We start from the raw sequence: 20,672 nt of genomic DNA on the forward strand, positions 1-20,672 counted from the left end.
ACAGGCTGCCTAAGTATGGTTCCCAATCAGAGACAACAAGCAACAGCTGACACTCGTTGCCTCTGATTGAGAACCACCCCGGCCAACACAGAAACACATGAGCTAGATAAAGAACCTAGAACACAAATACATAGAAACTACACACCCTGGCTCAACATAACAGAGTCCCAGAGCCAGGGCGTGACACTATGTAAATAGATATGCGCTATGTATTTCAAGTTTTGCTGTATGTGATCCTATAAGCAGCGTGGTTTATAGCCTACAGACAAATTAAAAAGGTGAACATCATGACAATTGATATTTTACTTTAAAGTACAATATATGTGGCTATTTCAGCCACACCCGTTGCTGACAGGTGTATAAAATTGAGCACAGAGCCATGCAATCTCCACAGACAAACATTAGCAGTAGAATGACCTTACTGAAGAGCTCAGTGACTTTCAACGTGGCACCGTCATAGGCTGCCACCTTTCCAACAAGTCACTTTGTCAAATTTCTGCCTTGCTAGAGCTGCTCTGGTCAACTGTAAGTGCTGTTATTGTGAAGTGGAAACATCTAGGAGCAACAACGGCTCAGCCACGAAGTGGTAGGCCACACAAGCTCACAGAATGGGACCACCGAGTTCTGAAGCACGTAAAAATTGTCTGTCCTCGGTTGTAACACTTACTACCAAGTTCCAAACTGCCTTTGGAAGCAACGTCAGCACTAGAACTGTTTATCGGGAGTTTCATGAAATGAGTTTCCATGGCCGAGCAGCCACACACAAGCCTAAGATCACCATGCGCAATGCCAAGCGTCGGCTGTAGTGGTGTAAAGCTCACCGCCTTTGGACTCTGGAACAGTGGAAACCCGTTCTCTGGAGTGATGAATCACACCTTACCATCTGGCAGTCTGACAGACTAATCTGGGTTTGGCGGATGCCAGGAGAACGCTACCTGCCCCAATGCATAGTGCCAACTGTAAAGTTTGGTGGAGGAGGAATAATGGTCTGGGGCTATTTTTCATGGTTCGGACTAGGCCCCTTAGTTCCAGTGAAGGAAAATCTTAATTCTACAGCATACAATGACATTCTAGACTATTCTGTGCTTCCAACTTTGTGGCAACAGTTTGGGGAAGGCCCTTTTCTGTTTCAACATGACAATGCCCCCGTGCACAAAGCGAAGTCCATACAGAAATGGTTTGTTGAGATTGGTGTGGAAGAACTTGACTGGCCTTCACAGAGCCCTGATCTCAACTTCATCGAAACACCTTTGGGATGAATTGTAACGCCGACTGCGAGCCAGGCCTAATTACCCTGAATGGAAGCAAGTCCCCACAGCAATGTTCCAACATTTAGTGGAAAGCCTTCCCAGAAGAGTGGAGGCTGTTATAGCAGCAAACGGGGGACCAACTCCATATTAATGCCCATGATTTTGGAATGAGATGTTTGACGAGCAGGTGTCCACATACTTTTGGTCATGTAGTGTATGTATGTTACTACTGTATGTAGCCTACTGTAACTAAACGTTCTGCCCAAACCTCTACAGAAATGTGATCAAATATGCCATTGCGCTTTCTTTTACAAACAGTGGTCTAATTCCAATAGTGCCAAATTATACAGAAAATAGAGGGTGTTATTGTTACCATAAAAGGTGAATGGAGGGCGTTTTCAAGGCAAAGTTTTAATGCTTGTTCACATGTAACAGATGTCCAGCAAAGACAAGAAGACTGGTCTCGGCACCAGTGTAACAGATGTGATCGTACTTCGTAACTCTCTTGCGTTATGTTATTAAAGAAAGGATTGTCCAGCCAGCGATCCCAGTTGATTGGTGTTTATTCTGATGATAGACACAAGGAAGCACATTAGGAGAACAGTATGTTGATGGCTGTAGATTCTTGATTTGGCAGGTAGCCTAGCGGTTAAGGGTGTTTGTTCAATAACCGAAAGGTCGCTGGTTCAAATCCCCGAGCTGACTAGGTGAAAAATGTGCCCTTGAGCAAGACAGTTAATCCTAATTGCACCTGTAAGTCGCTCTGGAGCGTCTGCTAAATGACAATATGTAAAATGTAGAATGAAAATAATTTTGAATTAGCAGGGAGCTAATGCAGCCATTACAATTAGAGCATGCTAGCTTACTCACTCTTACATCAATAACATACTAAAGCACATCCCAGGATGCCTCCAATATCTAATAGGTACTGTACACATATACAGTGTCTTCAGATAGTATTCACACCCCTTGACTTTTTCCAAATTTTGTTGTGTTACAAAGTGGGATTAACATTTATTTAATTGTATTTTTTTTCTTCAACGATGTACACAAAATACTCAGTAATGTCAAAGTGGAAGAAAAATTCTAACATTAAAAAAGAAAGAAAATATGACAAATATGTATCTTGATTAGATTAACCCCCTGAGTAAATACATGTTAGAATCACCTTTGGCAGCGATTACAGCTGTGAGTCTTTCTGGATAAATCTCTAAGAGCTTTCCACACCTGGATTGTGCAACATTTGCCGATTTATGAATGTTTTCAAAATTCTTCAAGCTCTGTCAAATTGGTTGTTGATTTTATTTTATCCTTTATTTAACTAGGCAAGTCAGTTAGGACCAAATTCTTATTTACAATGACGGCCTACACCGGCCAAACCCGGACGACGCTGGGCCAATTGTGCGCCGCCCTATGGGACTCCCAATCATGGCCGGTTGTGATACAGCCTGGAATCGAACCAGGGGGTCTGTAGTGACGCCTCAAGTGCTGAGATGCAGTGCCTTAGACCCCTGCGCCACTCAGGAGCCCATTGATCATTGCTAGACAACCATTTTCAGGTCTTTCCATAGATTTTCAAGCAGATTTAAGTCAAAAATGTAACTCAGCCACTCAGGAACATTCACTGTCTTCTTGGTAACCAACTCCTTGTGTTTTAGGTTATTGTACTGCTGAAAGGTGAATTTATCTCCCAGTGGAAAGCAGACTGAACCAGGTTTTCAAGCCATTAAACTCTGTATCTGTTTTAAAGTCAACATTGGCCTCTTGGTGAAATCCCTGAGCAGTTTCCTTCCTCTCCGGCAACTGAGTTAGAAAGGATGCCTGTATCTTTGCAGTGACTGGGTGTATTGATACACCATTCAAAGTGTAATTTATAACTTCACCATGCTCAAAGGGATATTCAATGTCTGCTTTTATTTTTATTTTACCCATCTACCAATAGGTGCCCTTCTTTGCGAGGAATTGGAAAACCTCCCTGGTCTTTGTGGTTGAATCTGTGTTTGAATTTCACTGCTCGACTGAGGGACCTTACAGATAATTGTATGTGTGCGGTTTAGAGATGAGGTAGTCATTCAAAAATCATGTTAAAAATGATTATTAAACACATAGTGAGTCCACAACTTATTATGTGACTTGTTAAGCAAATGTTTTACTCCTGAACGTATTTAGGCTTGCCATAACAAAGGGGTTGAATACTTATTGACTCAAGACATTTCAGCTTTTCAATTCGATTAATTTGTAAAAATTATGGGGTATTGTGTGTAGGCCAGTGACCAAAAAATCTCAATCAGTGGAGGCTCCTCAGAGGAGGAAGGGGAGGACCATCCTCCTTAGTGATTTTTATTGTTATTTTTTTTATAGTGAAACATTTAAAAAGTTATCCTTTTTAGATAGAACTATACTAAATATATTCACGTCACCAAATAATTTATTAAAACACAGTTTTGCAATGAAGGTCTACAGTAGCCTCAAAAGCACTCTGTATGGTAGCACCATGGTCTAGCCAGAGGACAGCTAGTTTCCGTCCTCCTCTGGGTACATTGACTTCAATACAAAACCTAGGAGGCTCATGGTTCTCACCCCCTTCCATAGACTTACACAGTAATTATGACAACTTCCGGAGGATGTCCTCCAACCTATCAGAGCTCTTGCAGCATGAACTGACATGTGGTCCACCCAATCAAAGAATCAGAGAATGAATCTAGTACTGAAAGCATAAACTACAGCTAGCTAGCACTGCAGTACATAAAATGTGGTGACTAGTTGACTCAAAGAGAGAGAAATACAATAGTTGAACAGTTTTGAACAAATCTATTCATTTAAAAATGAAGGAGAAGCAAGAGGGAGAGAGATCTAGCTATATTTCATTGTTTTATTATTTTTAAAACTTTCACTTAGCTATGTAGCTAACTAGTTTAGCCTACTCAAACACCCGGCTCAAACAGAGAGGGATGCTATGTTAGCTAGCTGGCTATGGCTATCCAACACTGGAACTCTTCCAAGTCAAGGTAAGCTTTTGGTTTTATTAATTTATTGCCACCGGGGTAACTGCTAAACTGCTTGCTGACTGTAAACTGTACTGCATTATTGTAGCGGGTTTACTGACACGTTAGTTCTAGTAGCTATGTTGACTATGACGTTAGCTAATATGGTGTACATAGCGGTTATGATATGAAGGTGTGGCTTGGAAAGGTTTTTTCGCCTGGTCACAGACAGCTGTTGTGTTGTGCACTGAAGTCCACAAGCGTAGGGAAAAGGTGAGAGTAGGAGAGCGAGTAGATGCGAGAAGGAATTATACAACGTGCAAAATGATAATGCTGTTTGTATGTGGCTGCTATGAAAGTGAACTGTGTTTGCATGTGATCAGGGGTGTATTCATTCCGCCGATTCTGTTGAAGAAAGTATCTTAAACGGAAGCAAACAAAACAAAACGGGGATAAACATTCGTGAATTTGTCCAATAGAAACTCTCATTTGCAACTGTTGGACTAATGATTACAACCTAGATCAGCTAGATGCAGGCAAGAGTCTGCAAGGCGGTATTGAAAGTGTCACTGTCTGACACCTTGATTACTCAATTGTTTCTCTCGACCTGTGCACCTACATTGTAAACTTTCATTCATAGGCTAGGTTGTAGCAACCTCATGATGGGTATACGGAAAATTTGAATATCATGTAGTAGCGTAAGCCTATCGATGTTACATGGAGCTGGGTTAATGGAATACGAATGACAGTCATCCAATATGCTGTAATAGAAATAACGCCATGCTCATAAAAATAAAGAAATTGTCCTCCCTCATTTTAAACGTCACCGACCGCCACTGATCTCAATTTATTACGTTTTAAATTCAGGTTGTAACACAACAAAATGTGGAAAAAGTCAAGGGGTGTGAATACTTTCTGAAGGCACTGTAAATAAATCTGGACATGTACATAGTGAACTCGTACACGTTAAATATGATAATAGAATATAGTATTTCAGAACGTGACCTACCGCTTGCATGTCAATATCAGACTGGGAAGAATTTACGTTCACGTTCTCCCCCTATCTGCAAGCATGATCAATGGCATAACACTTTATTGATATTTAAATTCAACCAACCAATAGGAATACATAAATACATATTTCTGAAGTGTCAAGTGGAAACACAACCAAACATGTTACACACACGCGCACAGTTTTACGACAGGTCTGATTTATAACGGAAAACATGCGTAGCCTATGTATGGCGTGCGCCAAGTTTATAAATCTCAATATTTTTTAACATATGTATTCTTTTCAGAAATACCGCACGCAGATATTTAGTGTGAAATTTACGCAACGGTTATAAATGGGGCCCCAGCGTCTTGTATAATGAGATTAGTACAGAATGGTTTCTCAGCTCTCCTCAGATCCAAGAAGTGCTAGCAGTGCTAGCTCTCCGGATTGGAGCTGAGTGTGTAGCAGCTGTGATGAGTGTGATTAGGAGTCAGGCGCAGGAGGGTAAATCACTGAATACAGAGTTTATTCCGTCGTACACAGTTGCGCTGGATAGCGACAACAAAATACAGGCACAGGGGAACAATCTACCCCGGCAATACAAGGTACGGGTAGCTCCAACAAAATACAGGCACAGGGGAATATTCTACCCGGCAATACAAGGTATGAGTAGCTCCACTGAGCTACACTCAACTCACATAAAACAATCACCCACTAGGACAAGGGGGCAGAGGGAACACATATACACGGACTAATGAGGGGATATGAACCAGGTGTGTGTAATTGACAAGACAAGACAAATGGAATGATGATATATGGAGCGGCAGTGGCTAGTAAGCCGGTGACGACGAACGCCGAAGCCTGCCTGAACAAGGAGGGGAGGCAGCCTCGGCGGAAGTCGTGACAGCAGCTCTGTGGCTTCATCTTTACTTTACCACAGTACAGTCTAACAACAGCAACACCGTTAGCATCTTCTAGTGCCTTCAGCAGCTAACGACATAACTGTTTCTCTACAGCAGCTAAAAATAACATGAGAAGAATTCTAAATACAAATCCAGCAAGATAGATTACACCTTCAGGCTAGTTGAAAGGTGGAGGATTTTGTCTCTAGATAACTGCCTACAGTGTGTGCTTTCACAGCTCACCACTATATCACATTTGTTGGGCATTTTTATTTTCTCCTTACAGCAGGCCTACACTGTGTGAGGTAATGGAGGGAAAGCGCCTTACATAGGCCATTGCTAACATGTTTAATTACCCCCCTGTCAGATTTAACAGCTCTCGAAAGGGTAATGGGAAGAATATAGTTAAATATGGGTGCAGGCAAAAAAAACATGTTCAGACTACTGAAGGTCTCCTCATGCTGCAGAGATGACTCTCTCTCTCTCACACACACACACACACACACACACACACACACACACACACACACACACACACACACACACACACACACTGTACAAAACTATGCATACACAATTCCCATTGGAATGTACAATGTTGAGAAAAACTGTTTTCCATTTGTTACATAACTACTATATGTATCATTTGTTACACATAAGTGAGGGCTGTCTTTGTCTAGCTGGCAGTTGTGGTTTGATTCTCAGGGGGATTGAGTACAAAAGCCTGCAAAGGGCCCCATTCTCCCCCCATGTGGTAAGGTCTAGTGTAAGGGGAGTTCAATAGCCTTAATCCAACTTTGATAACTACCCCCACCAACACACATACCAAAATGAAATGGACTTAATTACTGACTCCCACCCGTCACAGTGCAATCTCACACTCTCGCACTAAAGTGTCTGGCTTCCGATCAGTCTGAAGCCGTGGGTGTGTAAGCAGCCATTAAAAGCCTTGCACTTCATGGTCACTCAGAGAAGTGGACTTTGTTTGTCTTGGTGCTTCTTTTCACGTTTGCATGTATAATGACCTGATTCTCTCACCCCCCCTGGCCCTTTATTGTAATGGTTCCAGATGGGTTCTCAAGCCACGCTGAAAGATCTCTAGCTGTGAGTGGGAAGAGCCCACGTTGGAGAGCAGGGGGGCATACTTTTCTGCAGCAGTCCCATTTTGAGTAAATTCAATGTGGGCGGAAGCATCAACCACAGGTTTATTTCTGTGTGTTCTGAAGAGAGGAGGTGACATCAGAAACACATGCCAACTATAGAGAAAAATAAGAAACTCTAAATACATAGATCAGATTTGTGGCCAACATTCTGATAGAAGTTATAGCCGAAACTTGTGCAAACAAAATTCACAAATAAGCTTAAGCCTCAGTGCTGACAGTAATTTGAAGCGAGGGGGAGAAATATATCTCAACTTGGAAGTCAATACTACTAATTAGCAATAGTGGGAACAAGCTAAAAAGAAGAGAACGTGAGCTGGTGGTGGGAAGTTGATGTGACGAGTGACAGACAAACAGACCAAGGCTGCCACAGCAACCTTGACCCATCTCTAAGCAAGCTGCATTACGCAATACGCGCATTACGTTGAGCCAGAACACAGCGTAACTCTTCTGCGATTTCTTGCCTCAGGAATTCTTCTTTTTTTCCACCTTTTTCCCTCTCGTCTGGCCAAATGAGAATCAGATGTTTTGTGGAGGAAGGACGGACGGACGGACTCCCACCCATCCTGCTTTGTTGGTGCAGCTGGAGTGTTGGTACAGTACATGTGCCTAGTATGTGTGTGTGTGTGTGTGTGTGGTGACAGGAAGGTGAACATTCCACCCTCCTTCCATCATTGGACAGCTGCTAAGGCTGTAAAAGGGGATAAAAGGGGAGGAACGATTGGCTTCAAAACATGCCCGTTGTACACAAGGATTAATTTAAATCAGGTGCTTTTGAGATTTCCTAATCTGTACATAATATGGATAAATTAGTATAAACATCAAAATAGGTGTTCGGCAATTTAACTGATTTAAACATCTGTGGATCTGAGCAGCACCTGCTCTATCACCCATGAGACTCAGGAAGAGGGGTTTAAGGCTTCCTCTACCGAGCGGCTGCTGCTCTGCTAAAGCATTTAAGAGCTCTAACATACCCCACTGGTGCAGCTCTACTGTCGTCCTGTCAACAGCATGCCTCTGCTAAGCAAAGACAAGGCCCCTTTCCACCCCCAAATCCCCTGACAACTGCTCAGTTTCCTGCTGGCATTGATGCACCCAATCTTTCCCATGACCATTAGCTGGTGAGCTTGCACACAGTTACAGCCGCGAAAACCCAGCCTGAGGGGTGGGCTGCTTGCCTTAAGAGGCTTTTGGAAGCAACCATCTACAATCATGTGAAACTTGCCCTTGTCTTTGAACTACCAGCTAGTGGGAGAGCAGCAGACAAAAGCCTTTCATATAGATTTGCAGCACCACATGGACTGTACAACAGTGGGGAGGGGAGAGGGGTGGGCGGGGTGAAAGTCAAGAAATAATTAATATCTCCTTGTCTGATTTGAATGCTAGAACACTGGCTGAGGCTGTAGGGAAATGCAGGTTGGGAGTGGGATTGAATGGAAGTAGGGTGGGGAGGTGTTGCAATCTCATTCCTATGCTTGTCCTCTTATCTACTGCATAACTTGGTGCACCTGGGAGACTTATAGCTAATCTAGACTTTGTTTTGTGCTCCCCTAAATGTCCATAATCTAAATAATTCATTCGCAGTGCGCTGAGCCCGGGTTGTTGAAGAGCCGAGTGGAGTTCAAACAAAGATGACCGTTTAACCCTTTACACTCGTGGGAATTGGTCTATATGGATAGAGCTAAATTGAAATGTTTCTTACAGAAGAAATATGAAAAACAAAGGGAACAGTTTGGAGATAATGGGGAAATGTATTAGACCAAAGGTGAGTACACAACAGTTCACAATACTGAATCCAAACATTACACTATTGATTTTATGTGCATTTTACATTTACTGTACTTTATGCCGCATTTGAAAATATTCTGGTTACATTCAGTAACATGATAAGAATATTCCTGAAAAATTTGGGGTAGGTGCAACATAAGACAAAACAATTACAAGGGTTTGAGTGAGAGGACTAACTGGTGTCTCCAAGTGTGCACAGTTCCTAAGCAATGTCAATGCTCTCCTAGCTGTGCCGTTGAGGAACTACAGCAAGCACACTTGTAGTCGTTTCATTTGGAACACAACCCGCCATCACACATTTACTGTTGTTTACACAATAAAAAAAACAGTTCATTATAAATCGCAATCTGGGACAGGTAGGCATGATTTGAAAGCTTGTTCTATTGCCAACATGACTAGCTAAGTTATAAAATACGATCTTACAGTGTTAGGCTTTCACAAGGCAAATCAGAGAAACAGATCGTAATTTTGGTGTGCATAGAAAGGAGACATGAGAAATGTTCCCTCTAAGCTGTGCTCCCTGGAACTGCTGCGCATAATAAATATACATCCGTACAGAGAAGCACGAGATTGAACTTCACTCAACTTTCTAGAGTTTTCCCTGTTAGTTAACACTATCAACGTTTCCCTTTACTGTGGGAATTGTGATCGAATCAACACAATATTATGCACGTCATAGTATGCAAAACGAACTATGCAAGAGATTTTGTTGTAGGCAGAACGCATCGGAGTAGGATTCTATTGACAGGCACGACTCAGGCCCATACTCTACACAGACCGGTACGCCATAACCAATCAGAGCTGCAGTTGGCCTATCTACAAATAGACCTTGCCATATATGGATCTGTGCCATTCACGTTGAGCTGGACTGTTTTTACAGCATGAGCGGTCATGAGTAGATGCACTTGTTTTGAGATCAAAGCGAGAGCTACATGTAGCGAAGTGTGCACATTTGTACATTTGTTCATATCCTTTGTTAGTTAGTGAGTTATTAGCCCAGTTATAGATAATTTGTAGTCAGCAATGGAGGCGTGATTCCTTCCTACAAAAGCACAAAACATGTGCATTTCTAGACATCTTTGAAAAGCAAGTCAGGTAAAGAGCTTTTTTGTCTTAAAGGGGCAGTGTTGTATTTTGAGACAGGCTTGAATAAGCTAAGTAGCTAATAGGCAGAGGGTAGCATAATTTGTCTGATTCTCTATAATAATGGTATGGGAATAATGATGCATTTTATTTTGTAAAGTGGTTTCTTGCATCAAACAACACAACAACATTTTCAGTCACCTCCTTGTCTGAAGGACAAGTGGATAAACAAGTTAATGTCAAGCTCTGCATGTTTTTTTCAAAAGTCTCATGGAATGTAGGCCTACATTGAACACCACACATTGGCTGCTACTGTAGGCTGAACGATAGAACAGCTTTTTCCATGTTAAAATGTTATGGGATGCATTTTCTCCATTGTTTTTATTGGTAGGCCACTCTTGTAGTCCTACATTATGATCAAATAGCCACAGTAGCCTACTTAAAACTGTAATTTAAAGCGGGTACAGCCTCAGTGTCCACAGTAAACGCGTCCTGGAAGTTGCACAGAATTTTCACAACATTCAACTTTGCGCTCAGCAGACCTGAAATTTGCTCAGTGACAACATTTTTTTGAGGGAACATTGGTCATGAATGCATTCAGGTGCGTGTGACGCGCTTCACAATAAACAAACATAGGCTCATTCTGATCAGAACAACCCAGGGTATGATGCCATGTAATCTTGTAACTGTACATCAAACATAGTGGTCATAAACGTTGACACTGTATATGACAAACCCTCACAAACTTTTACAGATGCACAATTGAGAGCATCTTGTCGGGCTGTATAACCGCCTGGTACGGCAACTGCTCCGCCCGCAACCGGAAGGCTCTCCAGAGGGTGGTGCAGTCTGCACAACGCATTACCAGGGGCAAACTACCCGCCCTTCAGGACACCTACAGCACCCGATGTCACAGGGAGGCCAAAAAGATCATCAAGGACATCACCACCCAAGCCACTGCCTGTTCACCTCGCTATCATCCAGAAGGCGAAGTCAGTACAGGTGCTTCAAAGCTGGGACCGAGAGACTGAAAAACTGCTTCTATATCTAGGCCATCAGACTGTTAAGCAGCCATCACTAGCACATTAGAGGCTGCTGCCTATAGACATAGACTAGAAATCACTGCCCACAAATGTAACACTAGCCACTTTAATAAGGTTTACATATCTTGCATTACTCATCTCATACACTGCTCAAAAAAATAAAGGGAACACTTAAACAACACAATGTAACTCCAAGTCAATCACACTTCTGTGAAATCAAACTGTCCACTTAGGAAGCAACACTGATTGACAATAAATTCCACATGCTGTTGTGCAAATGGAATAGACAACAGGTGGAAATTATAGGCAATTAGCAAGACACCCCCAATAAAGGACTGGTTTTGCAGGTGGTGACCACAGACCACTTCTCAGTTCCTATGCTTCCTGGCTGATGTTTTGGTCACTTTTGAATGCTGGCGGTGCTTTCACTCTAGTGGTAGCATGAGACGGAGTCTACAACCCACACAAGTGGCTCAGGTAGTGCAGCTCATCCAGGATGGCACATCAATGCGAGCTGTGGCAAGAAGGTTTGCTGTGTCTGTCAGCGTAGTGTCCAGAGCATGGAGGCGCTACCAGGAGACAGGCCAGTACATCAAGAGACGTGGAGGAGGCCGTAGGGAGGGCAACAACCCAGCAGCAGGACTGCTACCTCCGCCTTTGTGCAAGGAGGAGCAGGAGGAGCACTGCCAGAGCCCTGCAAAATGACCTCCAGCAGGCCACAAATGTGCATGTGTCTGCTCAAACGGTCAGAAACAGACTCCATGAGGGTGGTATGAGGGCCCGACGTCCACAGGTGGGGGTTGTGCTTACAGCCCAACACCGTGCAGGACGTTTGGCATTTGCCAGAGAACACCAAGATTGGCAAATTCGCCACTGGCGCCCTGTGCTCTTCACAGATGAAAGCAGGTTCACATTGAGCACGTGACAGACGTGACAGAGTCTGGAGACGCCGTGGAGAACGTTCTGCTGCCTGCAACATCCTCCAGCATGACCGGTTTGGCGGTGGGTCAGTCATGGTGTGGGGTGGCATTTCTTTGGGGGGCCCTCCATGTGCTCGCCAGAGGTAGCCTGACTGCCATTAGGTACCGAGATGAGATCCTCAGACCCCTTGTGAGACCATATGCTGGTGCGGTTGGCCCTGGGTTCCTCCTAATGCAAGACAATGCTAGACCTCATGTGGCTGGAGTGTGTCAGCAGTTCCTGCAAGAGGAAGCCATTGATGCTATGGACTGGCCCGCCCGTTCCCCAGACCTGAATCCAATTGAGCACATCTGGGACATCATGTCTCGCTCCATCCACCAACGCCACGTTGCACCATAGACTGTCCAGGAGTTGGCGGATGCTTTAGTCCAGGTCTGGGAGGAGATCCCTCAGGAGACCATCCGCCACCTCATCAGGAGCATGCCCAGGCGTTGTAAGGAGGTCATACAGGCACGTGGAGGCCACACACACTACTGAGCCTCATTTTGACTTGTTTTAAGGACATTATATCAAAGTTGGATCAGCCTGTAGTGTGGTTTTCCACTTTAATTTTGAGGGTGACTCCAAATCCAGACCTCCATGGGTTGATACATTTGATTTCCATTGATAATTTTTGTGTGATTTTGTTGTCAGCACATTCAACTATGTAAAGAAAAAAGTATTTAATAAGATTATTTCATTCATTCAGATCTAGGATGTGTTATTTTAGTGTTCCCTTTATTTTTTTGAGCAGTGTATGTATATACTGTATTCTATACTATTCTACTGTATCTTAGTCACTTTAATAATGTTTACCTTACCTGCATTACTCATCTCATATGTATATACTGTATTCTATACTATTCTACTGAATCGTAATCCATGCCGCTCTGACATCGCTCGTCCATATACAGTTGAAGTCGGAAGTTTACATACACTTAGGTTGGAGTCATTAAAACTCGTTTTTCAACCACTCCACAAATTTCTTGTTAACAAACTATCATTTTGGCAAGTTGGTTAGGACATCTACTTTGTGCATGACACAAGTAATTTTTCCAACAATTGTTTACAGACAGATTATTTCAATTATAATTCACTGTATCACAATTCCAGTGGTTCAGAAGTTTACATACACTAAGTTGACTGTGCCTTTAAACAGCTTGGATAATTCCAGAAAATGATGTCATGGCTTTAGAAGCTTCTGATAGGCTAATTGACATCATTTGAGTCAATTGGAGGTGTACCAGTGGATGTATTTCAAGGCCTACCTTCAAACTCAGTGCCTTTGCTTGACATCATGGGAAAATCAAAAGAAATCAGCCAAGACCTCAGAAAAAAATTGTAGACCTCCACAAGTCTGGTTCATCCTTGGGATCAATTTCCAAAAGCCTGAAAGTACCACGTTCATCTGTACAAACAATAGTACGCAAGTATAACACCATGGGACCACGCAGCCGTCATACCGCTCAGGAAGGAGACGCGTTCTGTCTCCTAGAGATGAACGTACTTTGGTGCGAAAAGTGCAAATCAATCCCAGAACAACAGCAAAGGACCTTGTGAAGATGCTGGAGGAAACAGGTACAAAAGTATCTATATCAACAGTAAAACGAGTCCTATATCGACATAACCTGAAAGGCCGCTCAGCAAGGAAGAAGCCACTGCTCCAAAACCGCCATAAAAAAGCCAGACTACGGTTTGCAACTGCACATTGGGACAAAGATCGTACTTTTTGGAGAAATGTCCTCTGGTCTGATGAAACAAAAATAGAACTGTTTGGCCATAATGACCATCGTTATGTTTGGAGGGAAAAGGGGATTGCTTGCAAGCCCAAGAACACCATCCCAACCGTGAAGCACAGCATCATGCTGTGGGGGTGCTTTGCTGCAGGAGGGACTGGTGCACTTCACAAAATAGATGGCATCATGAGGAAGGAAAATTATGTGGATATATTGAAGCAACATCTCAAGACATCAGTCAGGAAGTTAAAGCTTGGTCGCAAATGGGTCTTCCAAATGGACAATGACCCTAAGCATACTTCCAAAGTTGTGCCAAAATGGCTTAAGGACAACAAAGTAAAGGTATTGGAGTGGCTATCACAAAGCCTTGACCTCAATCCTATAGAAAATGTGTGGGCAGAACTGAAAAAGCGTGTGCGAGCAAGGAGGCCTACAAACCTGACTCAGTTACACCAGCTCTGTCAGGAAGAAAGGGCCAAAATTCACCCAACTTATTGTGGGAAGCTTGTGGAAGGCTACCCGAAACATTTCTAAAGTTCTCCAATTACCGGGAGGGATGGGGCCATCTTCTTGTCGCGTGCAGTTCTGTCAGTCAAAACCCATACAGCGCTGTGAAGTGCAGAGGCAGATCTCTGACGTCATGTATAGCATGTTACTGTACAGCCACTATGTTCCAATTTAGGCGCTTATTAGTGCCCAAATCTGCCATTTTCAACCCAGTGTAAAGGGCTACGATAAGAAAGCAAGACTGAAGTTTTCTCTCTCAAGTCTCAGCAGGACTGCTCCAATAAGGGGCCCCTTTGTCTCAGAAAACACGAGGTAAGGCAATGAGGGCCACCGTGGACTAAACAATACAATTACTCAGCCCGAGGACGTTAGAGTGATGGCGCTCCTTTGGGTGCTGAGGTTTCTGCCTAGTTTACTTTGGCCTTGTGGGTAGCTCAGCAAGTTGCATGAACAGTACCATATGAAAAAGCATTTTATTCTGTATTCTGTTTATTTATTTGTCTGTTTAAATATCATATTCTTTGGTTCAGCGAGTCAAAGATGACCCTGAGATGTGCGACTCTGTCTGACCATGAGAAAACAGTCAGTTTCTTACACTGCCAAGAAGGAAACCAGGAGAAACACAATATTCAGTCCTTTTGGCCAAATGAAAAAAAAACTATAACAACAGCTCCCTTAGCAGAGGAGCGACCCTGTTCACTGTTTGGGAAATTAAACAGGCTCATGTGGAGCAGGAGTCCTATTTCATACATGCTCCAGTGGTAATTCTTGGCTAGTGTTGAAAGTGGGGTGGAACAGCAAGGTGGGAACCCCTTTGCCTGAGCTCACCCATGGGAACACGATCGCTCTGCAAGACCCCCACCTCCGCCCCTCACACCCATGAGGGGGACGGGAGGGGAGGGGGGTGGACCAGGTCCAGGGTTTGGATCCCAACAATACCAGCAGATTTCACCCGCCAACCTGTCAAATGTAATAACAATTCACATGAGGTCGCAACACTGGTCTCATAAATGAAACAGCTGACATTAGGGCGTTGTTATGGAACTATGATGTGTTTCCACAGACACAAAGGCACACACCCTGGGATTATTTACATGTTATTAATAAACCATTGTAGATTTTGCGGCTTACCTCAAAAATAGTCTGCTACAACAGCTCATCAAAACCTCATTCCCTGGTCTATGATCACGCCGCACACACGCCGCACACAGACAATATATTTCCATACATTATTTTTATATTCTTAATCCTGACTCATGGCTGACAGCAATATTCCATGTACACCCAGAAACAGAGACAGGCTTCTTTTCCCCTTTGCCTCTCTTGGGCACATGTAGACTCACCGAGCCGGCTCTGTTTTTCCCGGCAGGCGGTTGCCAGATTGGTCAGATCCCAGTATTTCTCAGCCAGCTGGAGTTTGCCGTTGTTGAGGCGGGGTCGCCAGGCGAGGCTCTCCTCGGCCAAGCTCCGGTTGGAGGTCAGCAGTATCTCTCTGTCCACCTGCAGCTCCTGAAACTGGAGACAGGCATGGAGTCAGAACCCTGAGAATGTACAGCTCAGCACACACAAAGAAAAGGTCAATGGATTAACTGAAACAATAGCAGACTGTGATGGTGAGCTGCCATGTTTAAAATAGTATTCCAGTAATACAGGTGTACGTGTATCAACCTACTTATAGCATCTTGATAAACAGGAGTTTAAAGTTGGCATAACAGTTGGAAATGTACATATTTATGATGTTTAAAAATCTGTTCAACTGAGCCTTCCCAGAATTCATAGTTAAATAAAACAAATTGTCAAGCAACAATAGATCTTCAAGGTTAACCTCACTCTGCAGGAAATGCTCTACACACTGAATTTGAAATGTATTGAGCTGGAAAATGTTTTCTCATAGGGTTTGAGCAGAGAAAGCAACAGCAAAGGGGTTAGTCAATATGGAAAGTAAGAAACTGTGAGAAACAGCAGGGTCATTGAGGGCCAGAAACACAGGAAGGAACAAGGGCGTACTGTATATACATGAACGTTTGACGGTGAGTTACTTAAGAACAAAACCTGTTCCAAGGTGTGAACCTCAGCTAGTAGGTCTATGCTAAATATTGAATCTATCAAAGGACTTTCCCAGCCAGGCTTAATAAAACTGAGGGCACTTGATACTAAGAACATCTCAGCCAGTGACAAATCTAATATCATGTGACGGTTAAGTCAAGATGTGTTAAACAAGATCAATAAAAGTTGGTGTTAAAAAATAATGTATATGCCACATTCCCAAACCAATGTGACTTTCCACCTCTGGCAAATAGCGGACTTTGAATTCCTGGTCAAGAGCCTTGCTCATGTTACACATGGACCGCATGACTACGCTTGTGGCTTTGGCATACACACTGGGAGGACTCAGTTGATGACTTGGCACTAGTGAAGTAACATTTTGCTTACTTCACATATCAACCATTTAAAGTTGTGCAAAAACCAAACTCAAGACTAAAGTCAGGCTACTGCTTACACTTTCAAGAATCTTCATACCACAGGCAAGAAAATGCATATATGTACAGTAATTAATAGTGACAGTTCCACAGACTAACGCCTCGATCAAACCGACAGCATCATTGCATCAATACTGCGTAATAAATTATTCAGTCAAACTTTTTTCATTATGCAATCCAACATTTTTGTGGCTATACAGTACCAGTCAAAAGTCTAGACACACCTACTCATTCCAGGGTTTTTCTTTATTTTTTACTATTTTCTACATTGTAGATTAATAGTGAAGACATCAAAACTATTAAATAACACATATGGAATCATGTAGTAACCAAAAAAGTGTTAAACAAATCAAAATATATTTTAGATTGTAGATTCTTCAAAGTAGCCACCCTTTGCCTTGATGACAGCTTTGCACACTCTTGGCATTCTCTCAACCAGCTTCATGAGGTAGTTACCTGGAATGCATTTCAATTAACAGGTGTGCCTTGTTAAAAGTTATTTTGTGGAATTTCTTTCCTTCTTAATGCATTTGAGCCAATCAGTTGTGTTGTGACAAGGTAGGGGGGTATACAGAAGATAGCCCTATTTGGTAAAAGACCAAGTCCATATTATGGCAAGAACAGCTCAAATAAGCAAAGAGAAATGACAGTCCATCATTACTTCAAGACATGAAGGTCAGTCAATTCGGAAAATTTCAAGAACTTTGAAAGTTTCTTCAAGTGCAGTCGCAAAAACCATCAACAATCACCCGACCTCAACCCAATTGAGATGGTTTGGGATGAGTTGGACCGCAGAGTGAAGGAAAAGCAGCCAACAAGTGCTCAGCATATGTGGGAACTCCTTCAAGACGGTTGGAAAAGCATTCCCCATGAAGCTGGTTGAGAGAATGCCAAGTGTGCAAAGCTGTCATCAAGGCAAAGGGTGGCTATTTGAAGAATCTCAAATATAAAATATATTTTGATTTGTTTAACACTTTTTTGGTTACTACATGATTCCATATGTGTTATTTCATAGTTTTGATGTCTTCACTATTATTCTACAATGTAGAAAATAGTAAAAATAAGGAAAAACCCTTGAATGAGTAGGTGTGCCCAAACTTTTGACTGGTACTGTATGTGCAATAAAAGTTCAACATTTACCATTTGCTACTATTTCTGTCAAGTCTACGCATACAATTTGTTGCATACGTTGGAAAAATCCAGCGTATGCACCACACAGAACGCACTGCAACTGCCTCTGCAATGCTGCAAGGCAAACTCCATTGGAAATGTATGTACAGTGGGGAAAAAAAGTATTTAGTCAGCCACCAATTGTGCAAGTTCTCCCACTTAAAAAGATGAGAGAGGCCTGTAATTTTCATCATAGGTACACGTCAACTATGACAGACAAATTGAGAAAAAAAAATCCAGAAAATCACATTGTATGATTTTTAATGAATTTATTTGCAAATTATGGTGGAAAATAAGTATTTGGTCACCTACAAACAAGCAAGATTTCTGGCTCTCACAGACCTGTAACTTCTTATTTAAGAGGCTCCTCTGTCCTCCACTCGTTACCTGTATTAATGGCACCTGTTTGAACTTGTTATCAGTATAAAAGACACCTGTCCACAACCTCAAACAGTCACACTCCAAACTCCACTATGGCCAAGACCAAAGAGCTGTCAAAGGACACCAGAAACAGAATTGTAGACCTGCACCAGGCTGGGAAGACTGAATCTGCAATAGGTAAGCAGCTTGGTTTGAAGAAATCAACTGTGGGAGCAATTATTAGGAAATGGAAGACATACAAGACCACTGATAATCTCCCTCGATCTGGGGCTCCACACAAGATCTCACCCCGTGGGGTCAAAATGATCACAAGAACGGTGAGCAAAAATCCCAGAACCACACGGGGGGACCTAGTGAATGACCGGCAGAGAGCTGGGACCAAAGTAACAAAGCCTACCATCAGTAACACACTACGCCGCCAGGGACTCAAATCCTGCAGTGGCAGACGTGTCCCCCCTGCTTAAGCCAGTACATGTCCAGGCCCGTCTGAAGTTTGCTAGAGTGCATTTGGATGATCCAGAAGAGGATTGGGAGAATGTCATATGGTCAGATGAAACCAAAATATAACTTTTTGGTAAAAACTCAACTCGTCGTGTTTGGAGGACAAAGAATGCTGAGTTCCATCCAAAGAACACCATACCTACTGTGAAGCATGGGGGTGGAAACATCATGCTTTGGGGCTGTTTTTTCTGCAAAGGGACCAGGTCGACTGATCCGTGTAAAGGAAAGAATGAATGGGGCCATGTTTTGTGAGATTTTGAGTGAAAACCTCCTTCCATCAGCAAGGGCATTGATGATGAAACGTGGCTGGGTCTTTCAGCATGACAATGATCCCAAATACACCGCCTGGGCAACGAAGGAGTGGCTTCGTAAGAAGCATTTCAAGGTCCTGGAGTGGCCTAGCCAGTCTCCAGATCTCAACCCCATAGAACATCTTTGGAGGGAGTTGAAAGTCCGTGTTGCCCAGCGACAGCCCCAAAACATCACTGCTCTAGAGGAGATCTGCATGAAAGAATGGGCCAAAATACCAGCAACAGTGTGTGAAAACCTTGTGAAGAGTTACAGAAAACGTTTGACCTGTGTCATTGCCAACAAAGGGTATATAACAAAGTATTGAGAAACTTTTGTTATTGACCAAATACTTATTTTCCACCATAATTTGCAAATAAATTCATTAAAAATCCTACAATGTGATTTTCTGGATTTTTTTTTCTCATTTTGTCTGTCATAGTTGACGTGTACCTATGATGAAAATTACAGGCCTCTCTCATCTTTTTAAGTGGGAGAACTTGCACAATTGGTGGCTGACTAAATACTTTTTTTCCCCACTGTACTTCTGGTGCTGTCGGTCTGATCAAGGCGAAAGGCTTCAATTATACAAAAACCTGTTTTGCATTTAAGTAAGTGTCCATATATGGCAATAATCCTCAAACTGAAGTACAATTAGAATATGTATTGAGAAGTATTCCATTTAAAGGGCCAGCCCCAGCGGTCCAGTGGTCAGGACTAATGGTGTGTCCAGTGGCTTTTTTGCTATGCATCACTGTGGACCCAATGAGAAAAACACAGTCGCATGATGAAGTGATTCTTTGGCTTGTCATCGGTAGCTCCATCCATCTTGTTCCTAAAATGACACAAAAAGCTCCTTCAAGACCACTCCAATAGCCACCAGCGAACTTAAGCTATGGAGCTCGAGGAATTCCAACCAATGTCCTCATGGAAGACATTTGCATAGCACAGACAGGATTGTAAACCACAAACCCCACTGTTAACTCCAATTGTCTGAGGTCAAAAGTGTGGAGGCTTTTATTGAGATTCGCTATTCTGCCTGAAGTAAAATTATGAATTCGGAGAGGTTATTTAGCTGCCAATTCCACTGTTTAAAAACTCAGGGATATTGTTAACTCTGGCTGAGCTCACAAAAGCATACCGAGGATTAATGGTTTATTTTGTTAAATGAATATGAGATTTTTGCCTCACTTAATACTCTGCTTTATGACCAAAATCCAGTTTGGCTGTCCTCATGGGGCATGCCTCCACTTTAAATGAATTTGCTTACATGAATGTGAGAATTTATGTTCATTGCATCAAGAACAAACACACAACAAAGTGGGTCTGTTGAAAGTGCTTTAGACTGAAAAAGAGCCAAGGAAGAAGAGCTTCTCAGTGTCACCAGAAAGTGGGGTTAAGGGAGGTCAAATTCATGAGACAGAGAGGGCGTACTGTTGCAGAGT

General features: G+C 42.8%; 1 protein-coding gene across 1 annotated transcript in view; it reads right to left on the bottom strand.

The window, feature by feature from the left end:
- The window catches only part of LOC121579363 (vacuolar protein sorting-associated protein 37D), a 46,411-nt gene that overhangs the window by 20,665 nt on the left and 5,074 nt on the right, over positions 1 to 20,672 (bottom strand). Inside the window, exon 2 of the mRNA XM_041893899.2 lies at positions 15,751 to 15,922. Within this exon, the coding sequence (XP_041749833.2) occupies positions 15,751 to 15,922 (172 nt within the window). The remainder of the gene's footprint in view (positions 1 to 15,750; positions 15,923 to 20,672) is intronic.

This window comes from Coregonus clupeaformis, chromosome 13, assembly GCF_020615455.1.
Source record: "Coregonus clupeaformis isolate EN_2021a chromosome 13, ASM2061545v1, whole genome shotgun sequence".
Taxonomy (NCBI): Eukaryota; Metazoa; Chordata; class Actinopteri; order Salmoniformes; family Salmonidae; genus Coregonus; species Coregonus clupeaformis.